Here is a 16,002-nt window from a genome sequence, read left to right on the forward strand (position 1 = left end):
GGGATGGTCTTAAATAGCAGCGGAATGGACTTAGATATTAGGAAGAACTTTGTGACGGGAAAAGAATTGAAGAGGTTGGGATCTCTTCCCCTGGAAGCAAAGGTGGACAACTGACTTTCCAAATAGATTTTTTTTTGCAATCCCTTGATAGAAGCAGCAGACGGTGGTGGGCATGGCTAGATGGGGTAAACGCTGATCAGCGTGGGTAAGGCCAATATAAGACTTAAAGATTTAGTATAAAATGAGAAGTAAATGGGGAGGGGAAAGGGAGGAGTGACGCAATGATAGACCCAAAGAACAAGTCACAGCAAGCCAATTCCACCCTGCCCACCAAGTTCAATAGATGGGGACACCTGAAAGCGTTTAGCGGGAACAAAGTACATGGGCCATCCAGGTTACTGTTCAAGTAAAAAGAAGCCTTATCTAGCGTAAACAAAATGGCAAAGGCAGTTAGAAGTCACCTCAATTCCAACCTAACAACTCCTTTCAGGGGGAGAGAATGCCAGGAAGAGACCAAAATTAGAGAAGCAGTGTGGCTTAGTGGAAAGAGGACGTGAGTTCTAATTCTGACTCCGCCACTTGTCTGCTGTGTGACCTTGGGCAAGCCACTTAACACCTCTGGGCCTGAGTTACCTCATCTGGAAAATGGGAATTAAGATTGCGAGCCCCACATGGGACAACCTGATTAGCCTGTATCTACCTCAGCACTTAGAACAGTGCTTGGCACATAGTGAGTGCTTAACAAATACCATTATTATTATTATAAAATAAGGAGGTGGTTACCTTTAATGTGCTGCTCCCAAAGCTTTTCTGCTTAGTTTTTAAACCTAAGAAGTCTTTGAAGTGGAATCAAATTCAAACGCATTTGATTTCCTTGTACAAAATAGTACTCGCTATGGGTTATTTGATATCCAAGGAGCCCAAACAGCATTTTTAGTAGAACTTTTAAAATCCCACCCCATTTCCCACCCCAGCTTAATGATCTCTTTAGAGATAGGAAGCTGGATTTCTTTTTCAGTGACAATTCAAAAAGATTCAGAATGTTGATTCAATACAACTCCACATTTGCCAATCTCAGGGTGCCCCTGAGGATACGCTCTCTACCTCAAGTAGCATCATCATCTCCCAAGTGGATCATGGAGTGAGTTAATCTCCGGTCCTGGACGAGGCTGTCTCCTTTTTTAAGTCAGGGAGTGGGGGAACCTGATTGTGGAGATCAGGTGCTGCCCAGCCAATACAGAACTTTTGGCCGATGAGGGGACAAAGTTTACTTCCTTCCCAGAACACGAAACTGTAAATTCCTTGACGGCAGGGACTGTGTTTGACAACTCAACTGTACTGTACTCTCCCAAATGCTTACTCCAGTGCTCTGCATATAGTAAATGCTCAATAAAGACCATAAATTGAGCACTCAGCTGAGTGCTCTGCACAAAGTAAGAGTTTAATAAATATCATTAATTGATCGATCGAAACAAGCCTCTCCTATGAGTCAGAATGGAAATCAGTAATGAGAAAACCTAAAATACTACGGTGTGGTCTTTCCAGCATTGTGCTATCCATATTGGAAATGATGGGTAGGAAGAGTGACACAAGAAGTGCACATGAGGACAGAAATGAATGCTATTTGGCAGTGCTCAGTTTAGGCAAGCGGGCACCGTTGGTATGCGAGCCAGCTGGAGTAATCGAGATGGTTCCCAAAGATGCCACTGGATTGGCACGGGGCCTAATCCAAAAAAGGAAAGGCCTTGTTCAAGTGCTCTGCACACAGTAAGTGCTCAATAAATACGACTGAATGAATGAATTTGAATATGATTAGGTGATATCATGGATCTGCAAGGATCTTGTTCAGATCCCTCTAATCTGGACGGAGAATGTTCCTCCCCATTTATACAGCCCTTGCTGAGTTCCAGGAATTGAGTTAAAAGATTTCTGAGAAGCGCCAGATGAATCTAACTATCCAGAAAAGCATTTGTGTGGGTACGGGACTTGGGGTGGAGGTTGGAAAGGGGAGGCCTTGGTTTTTATGTTTCTTCCAAAGGTTGCCATCCCTTCCCTTTCCAGCGATTCTCCAAGAAGAAAACTATGAATTGTGGTCCTGACAGATGATGGGTTGGGTTACCCTAATAAGACAAACCTGGGGAGACGGTGATTCCAAGTGTTCAAATGCCCAGGAGTTAAGCTTCCCAAGCACGAAGCAAATGCTGTTCCTATTGCTCAATGGGTGGGTAACCTGGCAATACTGCCAACTGCAAACTTTACTGTTTCCTGAACAAGAGGGGAGACGTGACTTTTCGTCCTGGGCCTAGTATAAAAGCAACAAGAGGCAGAGAGAAAATGGTTTAAATTCCGTCGTCCACTAGCACGGAGTTCCTTCACAGCACTCCAGATGGGAAACACCTCCCACCCGCCAGGCAGGCTGGAAGTATTTGATAACAAATCTTGGCTTTTCATTGGCTAAGACGGAATCCCAAGTAGGTCATTAATTCAACTCAATCACAATTAATGGTCTGATGTGATTAATGACAGGATATTACTCACACATCAAGTGTTCTACCCCTTTCTCCTTGGGACTCTCATTATCAAGCCCATGCCAAAACCCAGAGGAACTGGCGACTGGATTGTACGTAGCTGGACGCCTCATTGCTGTCTTAAAAATAGAGAACCACTTATTATTTTAAAACTTCAGCTGCCTGGTAAAGCAATCATCTTTTCCTTTTCTTGCGTCTCTGACCTACTAGCTCAATCAATCAGAACTGACAGTCATATTTTACTACAGGGCCTCGCATGAGCCCAGGCTTAGCCTTTGGGCTGGAAAGGATTCATTCATTCAATCATATGAGTGCTTACTGTGTGCAGAGCACTGTATTAAGCGCTTGGAAAGTACAGTATCCAAAGATGGCTTGGGTAACCACATCCCCTCCCTCACTTTCCACCTCATCCTCCCCATTCCATTCTGGATTTCCTTGGGCCACGGGCTCCTGGCAAGTGCAGCACTTGTGGCCTTGTTGAGCCTGCCCTGTAAAGTACATATGAGCAGAAATCTCTGTGCGTTACAAAGTCGTGTGTGTGTGGAACAGCATGAATGCTCAACTCTGCCCACTAATAATAATAATAATTGCGGTATTTGTTAAACACTTATTCTAAGCGCTCGGGTAGATACAAAATAATCGGGTTCCGCATGGGACTAATGGTCTACGTAAGAGGGAGAAGAGGCATTGGAGTCCCATTTTGTAGATAAAGGAACTGAGGTCCACAGAAGTTAAGTAACTTTCCCAAGGCCGCACGGAAGACAAGTGGCAGAGCCAGGATTAGAACCCGGGTCCTCTGACTTGCAGGCCTGTGCTCTTTCTACGAGGGCAGCTTCTCTCAGAAGTGAGATCTTTCCTGGGTGAGTGTTAGGATTCACACTCTCGGGGCATAGCTCAGGCTGGGCCCCCAGATTTTTTCCACAGGGTCTCTTTTCACCAATAATACTCTTTTAAAGCTAACTGGGCCAATTTCAGGAGGGCACCTAATGCATGCTATTTGAAACAACTGAGAATAACCACTGTAGGCACATACATACACTACGGTTTTTGCCCCTAACAATGAAGTTACTATCAATGATCATCTTTGCTTAAGACAATTCCAACCTACCAGCTGCACAGAAACAAAAGCTTTTTATAGTTGGCAATATTTTCTAACCTCGGTTTTATAAAAAACCGCCTCATGTCATTGTGACCTTTTCTTCCCTTCTCCTCCATGTCGGAAAATACAGGCCTTTGGCAGTTTTAGGTTGAATCTTCCCAAGTGAATGATGGCGCCCTATTCAAATATGCTATTTGAGGGAGCGATGCCATATGAGAATACAGTTTGGGGGCCTTCTGGCTCCATTAGGCTGCAGATGTTGTAGCAGTAACACAGTTTTGGTTCTCGGAGTAAATCGCTGTCATTCCCATTACTGTGCAGAGCACTCTGTGAATTAACACAGTTGGATCCTATTCTATAAACAAGGGGAGATCAGGCAACAGCACATCAAAAAGTAATAAGGTGTATCTTCAATTAAGAAGCACAACTCTAGAAGATAAATTTGTCACCCAGAGAGCTGCCCAAGGTGGAAACTTGCCAGGAGTCAGTAGGTTTGGCCAAAAACTGCGCTTGTAATTATAGAATGAAAAGTGCTTAATTTACAGGAAGATATCCTTACTATTCCCAGTTCTCCTAAAGCATCGGGGTTGCATTCTTGCAAAACCTAACATGAAGGAAAACTCGAGATGTAGACATCACTGTGTTCACTGCTGCGTGCACCTATGCAAATGTATAAACTTATTTCTTCCAACCCAGTTTAGCGGTGTCCCTAGTTCCCTACCAACCTTCTAGTCACATGTGGAGTGAAAACTTGTGAACTGAGTGTACACGCTTGATAGATGGAAGGAAATAATTCATAGCCCCTAGGACATGTTCACGTGTTCCAACCAATGCAAGTTTTGGTCTTGTCTGAGGGTGAAATTTGTCCTGACTGGTACTCTGGGATCCCTAACCTAGGTACCAATTTATCATTTTGAGTTGTTGGGGGATGATAAGGGGGCAGGGATTTTAGAGGGAGACAAAGACAGGGAAAGAACCCTTTTGTCTTAGATTGTGAGCCCCCTGCGGGTCAAGGACTGGGTCTTCTTTCCCAATGTTTAGTACAGTGCTTTGTACGCAGCCAGTGCTTAATAAGTACTATGCAAAAGATTGGCAAGGATCTTGTTCAGATCCCTCTAATCTGGACAGAGAATGCTCCTCCCCATTTATACAGCCCTTGCTGAGTTCCAGGAATTGAGTTCAAAGATTTCTGAGAACTAGGCCAAGCTATTCCTCAAATGAATCAAATACAATCCTCTCAACAGAAAACAAAATACATTTCCTTAGTTTATGGATATTTTTTTTCTTTCATATTTGTGCCTGACGCCTCATCATCCTTTCTTTGAGCCACCTCTTCCTTTTTTACAAATGTGTGTAGGTAGATGGAGGAAGTGGGAGAGGACAGAAGACATGGTACAACTGAAAAGTGATCCATTTTTTTTTCCACTTTGAGGCTCTGCATCCCTTTCTCTCAATCTCCTCAGTAATAACAATAATAATGGTATTTGTTAAGCGCTTACTATGTGCCAAGCACTGTTCTAAGCACTGGGGGGGATACAAGGTAATCAGGTTGTCCCATGTGGGGCTCACAGTCTTAATCCCCATTTTACAGATGAGGGAACTGAGGCACAGGGAAGTAAAGTGACTTGCCCAAAGTCATACAGCTGACAAGTGGCGGAGCCAGGATTAGAACCCACGACCTCTGACTCCCAAGCCCGTGCTCTTTCCACTGAGCCACACTGCTTCTCAGTAGCTGAGAAGACTGAGTTTATAAAAGTGACAGAGGGAAAAAATATCCAGGGAACAAATTTCCTAGTAATTGGTAGCTTTCTGTAAGGGAAAAAAAGAAATAAATTAAGCAAGAAGTACAGAAATTAGAGGCATAAGCAGAAATCAATAACGGTTAACGAGGATAGATATGTGAGCTCCTGGAGTGCGATTAGAAAAATAGATCAGAAAATACAAAAACATCTAGTTACTGCCTCCAAATTCAACTCAAATGCTGTCTGGGCAGTAGAAAGAACAGCAGTATGCTTCTTAATGGAACAAGTAGCAGGCCACATCTCTTCAGTGCTCACGGCAGGGAGCTGCTCGGCTGTTATAATGTGAAGCTAAACAAGGGACAGAGGGGGACGGGAGGAGGAGGTCCCATAGCAAACATTTTAAAGGGCTGTGGAAATGTGTTAGGACAGTGAGAGACAGAGAAATAGACAACAGCATCCCAAAACGATTGCATGGACAATGAATGATCTTCTTTTGGAGAATTATAATTATAATTCCTATAGACACATCTCTTCCAAGAAGCCTTCCCCGATTAAGCCCTCTTTTCCCTGGCTTGCTCTCCCTTCTGCGTCATCTACGCACTTCAATCTTTAACCTCTGGACACTCGATATCGGCCCCTCCCCAACCACCCAGCACTTACGTACATATCTTGGAATTATTCATTCATATTAATCTCTGTCTTCCCCTCTAGACTGTTAGCTTGTTCTGGGCAGGGAATATGTCCACTAAACCGCCTTAGGTTTTGGGTCCCAAGGTCCAGACCAGGTTGCTGGTGGATCACTGTGGTACTGGCAGGATCCTGGAGGCCACAGGACCTGGAATAATTGCAACACACATCTCAGTGTTGGAAAAAAGGGGGAGGATTGCCCAAAACGTTGGCTGGTTTGGGAATTTAGCCGATCGACTTGGGCTGGAGGATTTTTACCAGGAGATCTGAGTATACTGTTACACTCAGAGAAGCAGCTGGCTCAGTGGAAAGAGCCCAGGCTTTGGTGTCAGAGATCACATGTTCAAATTCCGGCTCAGCCACTTGTCAGCTGTGTTACTTTGGGCAAGTCACTTAACTTCTCTGGGCCTCAGTTACCCCATCTGTAAAATGGGGATGACGACTGTGAGCCCCCCCGTGGGACAACCTGATCACCTTGTAACCTCCCCAGTGCTTAGAACAGTGCTTTGCACACAGTAAGTGCTTAAAAATGTCATTATTATTATTATTCTGTTATTTCTAGATGACTTTGTGTTAGATCAAAGGGAGGAGAAGTGATAAACCCACACATCTCTACGGTAAGGTGTTCTCCTGGAATGAGGGAAAGGGTTTCTTGACAGTCATAGGCAGAAGAGGACAAGGTGGCTGTTTCTTGCTTGAGAGTCTCATACTGTTTTCTCTTCCCATTAGCACTATTTTATTTTTTTTCAGGTTGAGCACCAGCCAGATGGAACCTTCATCAGGAAGAGACATTGCCAGGAGTTTGTGATGTCAAAACTCACTGAACAAGAGACATCACATTGGAACAGCACTTGCGTTGGATCACAGCTCACAAAACTGTACATCCAATGCCCCTGCAGGCCCTTAGGAAATGTAGAACAGCTGGTGCACGGGAGTTGTCAATCATGCAATTCTAAGTCCATTCTCCTGCCTTCAGATTTTTGTCTGAGTGCATCCTTTTCATAAAGACCTCCAGAGAAGGAGATTTCACAGCTTTCCTCAATAACTCATTCCTCATTGTAAGGCAATTCTTCCTTGCAGCTAATCTAAATCCTTCATGTTTCAGTTTATGCCAGTTCCCTCTGGTTTTAGCCTCAGTGGAGAATGAGATGGAGAAGAGTTGGTCTCCACTTTCTGCTATTTTCCAGGGAACTGCTTTATAATCTTCTGTTTATCATCCTATCAATGGGATTTTAACCTCAGGATCTTTTGCAGACCGATACTGTACTGAATGCCATTTAAGAGTCCCAGGGTGTACGAGATCATGGATGAGTAAGGTATTAAAATGGGCAAAATTGGCTTGCCAAGAATCGGAAGGGTCCACCATTTTCTGAACTCTAATTCTTAGACAAAATTCGATAGACTGTGGAAGTGTTGAGGGTGTTAATTTGTTAATATTTTAAGATCAGTGCTTAGTACAGCGCTTGGCACATAGTAAGTGCTTAACAAATACCATCATTATTATTTTTTCTTCCTCATATCTTTCTTCACACATGAAGCTATTGTATCTGCCTTTATTCTCCTTTGGCTTTGGCCAACTCTGTGTTTCCTACTTTCCCTCCTTGTCTCAAACAGCACGTGCTGTTTTAACTGAGAGGGTGAGTGTAGTGGATTTTCCAGTGATAAATTCCTCATCTGTGCCACTCTCCATTCAGGCTTTGATCCCTCCAGACTCTGAGCTCATTGTGGACGGGGAATGTGTCTGTTTATTGTTATATTGTACTCTCCCAATTGCTTAGGACTGCTCTGCACACAGTGTGCACATTAAATATGACTGAATGAGTAAATGAATGAATCCAGCAGATGGATATATGTATACAATGTCCTTGGACCTAATTCAGTTCTTCACTAGTAAGCACTGCCTAAGAAAATTAAAATTTCACCCCTTAAGATCATGAATTTCACCTATAATGAATACAAAAATTAGGATGCTACTTTTTAACATGGACAATAATAATAAATAGTATTTGTTAAGCGCTTACTACGTGTCAGACACTGTACTTGTACCTTGGGATAGATGCACGATAATCAGGTTGGACACAAGTCTCTGTCCTACATAGGGCTCACAGTGTTAATCTCCATTTTACAGATGAGGGAAATGAGGCACAGAGAAGTGAAGTGACTTGTCCAAGGTCACACAGCAGGCAGGTGGTGGAGCCGGGATTAAAACCCAGGTCCTTAATGATAATAATAATGATAATTATGGTATTTGTTAAGCATTTACTATGTGCCAAGCACTGTTCTAAGCGATAGAGTAGATACAAGGTAATCAGGTTGTCCCATGTGGGTCTCACAGTCTTAATCCCCATTTTACAGATAAGGTAACTGAGGCACAGAGAAGTTAAGTGGCTTGCCCAAGGTCACACAGCAGACAAGTGGCAGAGCCAGGATTAGAACCCACGTCCTTCTAACTTCCAGGCCCGGGCTCTAGCCATTAGGCCATGCTGCTTCTCTAACTGCAAATAATAGACTGCATATCATCTTAAAAAAATCTTAATACAAAATACACTATAATACCAAGTCAGTATTTTCAGAAAATGACCCAGTTAATTCCTTACCAATCCTCACCCTAAATCAAATTATACATTTTGGGATTTACATGGATTTATGATATGTTCTGAATAATTTGTGGTTTAGAATACTGAAATTTTGGGGGCCATAATACTGCCCAGTTTTAACAATTTGTTATTTTAATTGGCAAGATTAATGCTTAAGTATAAAATGCACCTTTCAGCCACTTGGAGGCTCTGTCATAAATATAAAATAACTGTAATATTTTCTCTAATAAAGCCGATTTGTAAAGGCATTTTCTAAACCCCAAAATGGTTATATTCAGCATCTGTCATCTTCCACTAGAGAAACTTAGGATTTCCCTCGTACATCTCGCCAATTCCTTCCTTAAAGCGAACAGATTTTCCACCAGGAAACTCAAGATGCTGAAGGCCAGGAGTGACACTGATCTAATCAGCAGATCTCCCACATCCCATGCCTCAGCCCAAATCACGTACCAGCGACATCCTTCTGCCGTCTCCAGTGCAGTCTTCAGTGAAAGGGAGGAGGAAACGAGGCTGGGTTGTGAAAACCAGGAAATATTCCACGTCCTCCAGTACTATTCTTAGGAGCCAAAGACTAGCTTTCAAAACATATCGCTTCTGATCTGCTACTGACTTTCTTTATGGTATCTGTTATGTGGCAGGCACCACACTAAGCACTGGGGCAGATTTTTATTACTGCATTTATTAAGTGCTTACGATATGCCAGGTGCTGTACTAAGCGCTGGGGTGGATACACACAAATTGGGTTGGACACAGTCCCTGTCCCATGTGGGACTCACAGTCTTAATCCCCATTTTACAGCTGAGGTAAGCGAGGCACAGAGATGTGAAGTGATTTCCCAAGGTCCCACAACAGACGAGTGGCGGAGCCAGGAGGCCCGCGCTCTTCCCAAACTATTTCTACACTGTGGCTTCTATTGTGACTGTAGAAATACTGGATTGAAGTCCGTCCTTACTAACTGCTGACCGCAGCCATTTACTCGTAATGTTTGGAGAGGACAGGGTTTTGAGACCATAAACCTGGTTCCCCCACCCCTCCTGTTTTATAATATTTGTTAAATGCTTACTGTGTGTCAAGCACTGCTCTAAGCGCTGGGGTAGATGCATGTTAATCAGGTTGGACGCAGTCTCCGTCCCGCATGGGGCCAATAGTCTAAGAAGACAGATTTCAAACTAATGCTGAGAAACAACAGGTTGAGACAAAGGGCACATGGAGTTTCTTTGGTGAAGTGGTGATTACCTCGTATCTACCCCAGCGCTTAGAGCAGTGCTTGGCACATAGTAAGCGCTTAACAGATACCATCATTAATTAAGTGGGTGTTGCAAGGCCCCTCAGAAAAAGAAGCAGTGTTGCCTAGCGAAAAGAGCACAAGCATGGGAGTCAATCGACTGGGTTCTAATCCCGGCTCTGCCACTTGTCTGCTGTGTGACCTTGGGTAAGTCACTTAACTTCTCTGTGCCTCAGTTACCTCACCTGTTAAATGGGGATCAAGACCGTGAGCCCCGTGTGGGGCAGGGACTGTGTCCAATCTGATTAGCTTGGATGTAACCCAGTGCTTAGTATGGTGTCTGGGACACGGTAAGGGCTTAACAAATACCAAGGGGGGAAAAAAAAAGAAATGGGTTACAGGACAGATTTGAAAGCCAAGAGGAAGGGAGGTCACTGTTATGGCCCTTGATCCAGTTCTGGAAGGACTCAAATACTGGCAGCAAGGGCCTTCTCCATTTTTAGAATGCTAGAAAGACCACAGCTGTAATTACAGCTGTGATTTTTGTGACTGAGATTGAGCCGCAAAGGAGCCTGTAATCCTGCCCTACTGCTCTTGTATTTGTCATCAGCCTTTTCTATTTGTTTTCAATCTTTCGTTGGGTGTCTACTGCCAACCCTCTCCCCCTTCTTATTCTTAGATTGTGTCAGGGATTGTGTCTATATCTCCTCTTTCTAGTTCTTTCCCAGTGCTTAATACAGTGCTTCACACACTGCAGGCACATAAATACTATTACTACTGCTACTGTACATGTGGGATAAGAGGGTTTTTTTTCACCCAGAATCACAGGGAAGCCAGGACTGGGAAACAGGAGTGGATGCGAGGCAGAGTAGGGTAAAACCAATTAAGCCTGCAGTTTCTAAAATATTGAACAGTAAACAACACTCAAATTTCCTATTGCATAAATGCAGTTGGTTAATGGTCACAGAATTACATGGGGACAGGCTGTGCTTTGTCGGTAATTCGCTCTGAAATGCAAAAATCAAAACACCACCACAAATCAACATCCTGAAAAATCCCCTATCTTCATTTCAGGTCTGGTGATTGTACACCATCCTTGAATGGGCCTAACATGAAGATCTCATTGATGACCTCATAAAACAAGCCACAATTGCTTCCTATAAATTACCAAGTGTCTTGGTGGGGGAGAAGCCTGAGCAGGTTAAAATTATATCTATAACCTATAAAAATGAAAAGCAAAATTACCATTTTAATATAAAAACTGGACAAGAGGAAGAATATTTTCTTTCTGAAAGAAGCAAACAATAAAAATTCCTCAGTGTCCCCAGAGTACAAGTCCAATCTAAGAACTGTCACTTGAAATAATACAAAATGACAGACAGAATGCTAAAAATCCTTGGGGTACATTAACAAGCCTTCCAACCGCAACAAAAATGACCGATTTTCACTTCACGTAAGAAGCAGGCTTGTGACTTACGGGCTGAATATGTTTTATTAAACTATACTTACTTCAGTGAAAGAGAATAGTCATGCTTGCTTGTTTGACTATTTCTTACAAGGTAGCTACATTCTTTACACAACCGTAATAGGTTCTCCGCGTCGGTCCGACTGATCGCTCCATGATACCATCTAGGAAGGAAAGGCAGAACAGTTAAAAACATTCAGAATGCAAAGAACAGTTAAAGACATTCAGAATGCAACGCAAATTCACCACCATTTAGAGGCATGAGCCATTTGCTTTTAAAAAGGATCGGTACCTAGAAAACAGGCAATAAATTGCCCTCATTTTCTACAAGGATGTTCTTGTGATTTGAGAGGGATACCTGTTATGCAAAAGCACAGCCTTCATTACGGACGCCATTAATCAGGCTGTGTAGATTATGCCAAGGGAACAGTCACATGATGTTGCCAAATTAATTTGGAATTAAGCATTTGCATTAAGCATGCTTCTTTGTCATCATTTAGCATTTTCAGCATTCATAACAAAGAAGGAGTTGTGTCAAACATAGAAGAGGACAGTACGGTTAGATGCCCAGATTAAATGCCGAATTGTAATTGCTGAATCCTGTTCTCTCTCAGCTGAATCCTGTTTCTGGGTAGAACCAGGCTGGCAGAAGCCTATTTCAGGGAGACTGAAAAGGGCTCTAACTAAACTGTCTGTCTGTAGGGCCCTGAAGTAGAGGAATGAGTACAAATTGGGCTGGATCACCCCAAGAATGCTACAGATTGCCAAGATCACTTCAACCTCTGGGAATCTCAAGTATCAGAGTTGGCTTGAGGTGCAGGGACTGTACTGGGGTCTGTAACAGCCCTGCCAGTTTTAGAGTTATCCTGTTACATACTGCAACCTACTTTCAGCTGCCAGGTGATTCTCTGGAACTGAGGCATTGCTTCTCACAATGCCTGTCTCCCCCTTCTAGACTGTGAGCCCACTCTTGGGTAGGGACTGTCTCTATATGTTGCCAACTTGTACTTCCCAAGCGCTTAGTACAGTGCTCTGCACACAGTAAGCGCTCAGTAAATACGATTGATTCTCACACTGAATTGCAGCAAGGTTAAGATACAGAAATTTGATTTGGAAATGTGTTTCTCTGCCCTCTCACTTTTCACTTTTAGCCTTTCAGTACATCTGCGTTGTATTTCACGAGTAATCTGAAAATGCAGCAATATAACAAAGACTGAGAAAAGGAAACTAGAAAAATATGACTAATGGGTAGAATAGATTATTTGTATGGTTAATATCATGCAAAAGGAATGATGTAAGAGAATCAATTTTATTAACAAACGGTTAAGCTGCTTGTAAATATGTTTTCTTAAAAATGCTAAATATTGCTGCTGCAAGCTCCTAGGAAGTTAGTTATTTAGGGTAGTCATATTTGGAGTCAAATTCTCTCTAGTGCCAGTCTCTTCATGGCTGTCAGGTATGCTGGTATACAAGGGGGAGACACATGATTTGGTTGGTGTGGGTGAGGGGAGGGAAAGAGGGGAAAATTTTAATGAAGCTAGAAGAACATGGTGTACAGTTCCTAAAAATGGTTGAAAACCCTTAACCACAGTCAGTGCTTGCTAAACACTGGCATACTCCCGTGATGCTGAACTGATATGTCACATGCCCCGTTGTAATCTTGGTGGCCATACCTACTTTTACATTTAATCCACTGATGAAAAATCATTTTCAATTGTAGGTGACTTTCCCTTTGGAAGTCATTAAGGTCTGGTAGGTAAAATACACGATTGCATACTTTAGAATTATTTTGTGTGACACGTGCAATAATTTGATCACTATATTTGTGAAAATGTCAGGGATTTCCTTAAATCCTAAGTACTTACATATGTCAGATGTCTTATGAACTAGATCTCTTTGGTAAAGATATTAAATATACGTTTGGAATGTGTCTACCGCTCCGTTGTACTCTTCAAAAGTGCTTAGTACTGTGCTCTACATACAGTAAGTGCTCAATAAATACCACTGATGATTCTATGTTTCACTCAACTAGCTTTGGGAAACAATGGATAATCCATCAATGAATGGCTCATATGAAATGTCACTTTATAAGAGGTCAGACACAAAGTAATGCTTATAAAGTTAAGTTGGGCATAATGATTAATAATAATTGTGGTATCTGTTAAGAGCATATTATGTGCCAAACACTGTACTAAGCACTGGGGTGGATACAAGCAAATTGGGTTGGACATAGTCCCTGTCCCACCTGGGGCTCACAGTCCTAATCCCCGTTTTAGGATGAGGTAACAGGTGCAGAGAAGTTAAGTGACTTGTCCAAGATCACACAGCAGGCAAGCAGCCGGGTCAAGATTAGAATCTAGGTCCTTCTTCCAGACCCATGTCCCATCCACTAGGCCATGTTGTTGCTCAAAGTGAGAGTGTGATGGAAAGTGTGAAAGCGAGTCGTAAGTGTGTGTCGGGAGGGGGAGAGGGGTCTGTATATATATAGGTCTGTATATGTAACAGAGCTTGGTGAGAGCCACAAACTCCTTTTAAAGTTTGATAAAAGGCTGTTGGTTCAGTTCAAATAACCGGTCTGGACTCTGTCGGTATCAGAGTGGTCCTAGCTTTGCTGAGAAAGGTGCTCGGGAGTAGAGTGGGTCAGAGCATCAGTTTTACAATACTCTGTTGGGGCAACTGGGTTTTCCTTTCCCAGCACTCCCTCAAAGCAAGAAGTTAGGAATTTGGGGGTCTTGGAGGCTGGGCTGAAAACAGTTCATTCCCTCTCATCATGCTTGTGCGGTCTGTTAATATAACTGTAATATTGTAGTCTCCCAAACACTCAGTACAGTGCTCCGCACAGTAAAGTGCTCAATAAATACCACAGAATGATTGGTCATCCTCCTGGGAGAAAAGGCAATGGGGAAGGAGGGAGGATAAGGGGGGGGACGGGAGTGGCAGAAGCAATGAACAGGAGAAGGGAGGGAGGAATGAGGAAGAACCCAGCTGATTTGCAGTGTTAACAGGTCACCAGAGCAGGCCTGACTTAGAGCAGCTGCCTTCTAGATTAGTAGCAGCAGCTGCAAATGCCACCACTGACCACATTTATTTCCTCTAACCCTTGAAGTGAGCCCCAAGGGAGCCATGCTCCCCCGTTTAGGAAACAGCGTTCTAGGAGTCATTTACTGCCTTAACTGCTGTAGCACTCTACTGCCCTTGAGGAGTTAATGTTTCACTGTACTCCCTAAGTAGGCACTGAGGAAATAAAGACAAGTGTTTCTCTGAAGAGACACCAATGAAAATGCCCAGACTTCACAAGCATATGTAGAGTGCCTTAATTTCTAAAGCCACCCCTGCTAGCTAGAGAGAAGAATGGCAAAACATCCCACTTTATATGAAGAATAATCCGAGTGATAGTTAAGAATATCTAGTTAAACAATACCTTTTCATATCGATGCATGTAATCTTACAAAGAAAACCTAACTGCCCCTAGAGGAGATGGCTATAGACCATTTCGTTTAGAGAATAGAAAGAATTGGAAAACAGGTTCTCATTTGAGAAAAACTTCATTTCACCATGATGGATTTTTTTTTATTTTTCTGAGAAAAATAACCACCTCCCTCAAGGTAAAGAAAAAGAGAGGGAAAATAAACCAGTCACTTTGACCTAAAGTGAAATTCCTTTGGCATATACAGAAAAATGACCAACAGAATCACAGTGTAGATTCTCAGGTTAAAATATTTCCCCTAAAATTCTGCATAATGATTTCCTGATATCTCTTTAAGAAAAGGATATAATCAAGCGGTCAAAATGGCCAGAAGGAAATCCACCCAAAAAGATGAGAAAATTAATCTGTACAGTCAGATGGCAAAAGACAAATGACTAAAAAGGGGGAAACGCACAACTGTAGCTGGCTAACCCCCGAGCCCCTTAGTTTCCCATTCTGGTTTCTGACACTTCCCCCAAACCACAAAACAAAGCAGCATTACATACAGATGGCTGCCTTTGATGAAACCTCAGAACCAGCCAGCTCACCAAGCTTGGAGCAAGGGTCTGAATGGGATCCACCTTAACTGGAGAGAGGAGTGGAAGATTGGTTCTCCTGACCTGCTGCCAGCTGAGGCAGGTGGCTGGGAGAAGCCAGAAGCAGCAGCTGGAACTGCAGGAAACAACCAAGGATTAATGAGGCACATTTTCAGGAGAGGAAAATAAGAGTGGGGGAGGATTGAAAGATAAGATCCCCTAAACCAAATCTCTATATTGAGATGCAGATTTGGGCCTACACAACCTTTTTGGCCTCAGTATTCAATCCTGGTTCAGGCTTTCATGGGCTTCACGGAGTAATCTTGCTAATTAGCCACTTAGGCCAATCAATCAATAGTATTCACTGAGTGCCTATTCTGTGCAGAGTTCTGTAGGAAAATGCTTCGGAGAGTACAATAAAGTAATCATGATCCTTTCCCTCAAGGAGCTTACAGAGAGACACTGAAATAATGAATAGACAAGGAGAAGAAGGGGCTATTATGTTTAGGATGCTTATGTAACAGGGCAAGAAGATGTGTAGGAAAGTGATTCAGGAGACTGCCAGGTACAGCACTGGTGCAGAAGTGCTGAAGTAGCAGATGTGGGTGGGAAGTGGATATAGCCTGGGAAAGGTTTCCTGGAGATGAGATTTCAGAA

At 42.9% G+C, this 16,002-nt stretch overlaps 1 protein-coding gene across 1 annotated transcript in view; it reads right to left on the reverse strand.

Moving 5' to 3' along the window:
- SHB (SH2 domain containing adaptor protein B) overlaps positions 1-16,002 on the reverse strand; it is a 262,808-nt gene that overhangs the window by 42,517 nt on the left and 204,289 nt on the right. Inside the window, exon 6 of the mRNA XM_038769656.1 lies at positions 11,388-11,507. Coding sequence (XP_038625584.1) covers positions 11,388-11,507 — 120 coding nt within the window. The remainder of the gene's footprint in view (positions 1-11,387; positions 11,508-16,002) is intronic.

Source organism: Tachyglossus aculeatus, chromosome X4 (genome assembly GCF_015852505.1).
Source record: "Tachyglossus aculeatus isolate mTacAcu1 chromosome X4, mTacAcu1.pri, whole genome shotgun sequence".
Classification (NCBI taxonomy): Eukaryota; Metazoa; Chordata; class Mammalia; order Monotremata; family Tachyglossidae; genus Tachyglossus; species Tachyglossus aculeatus.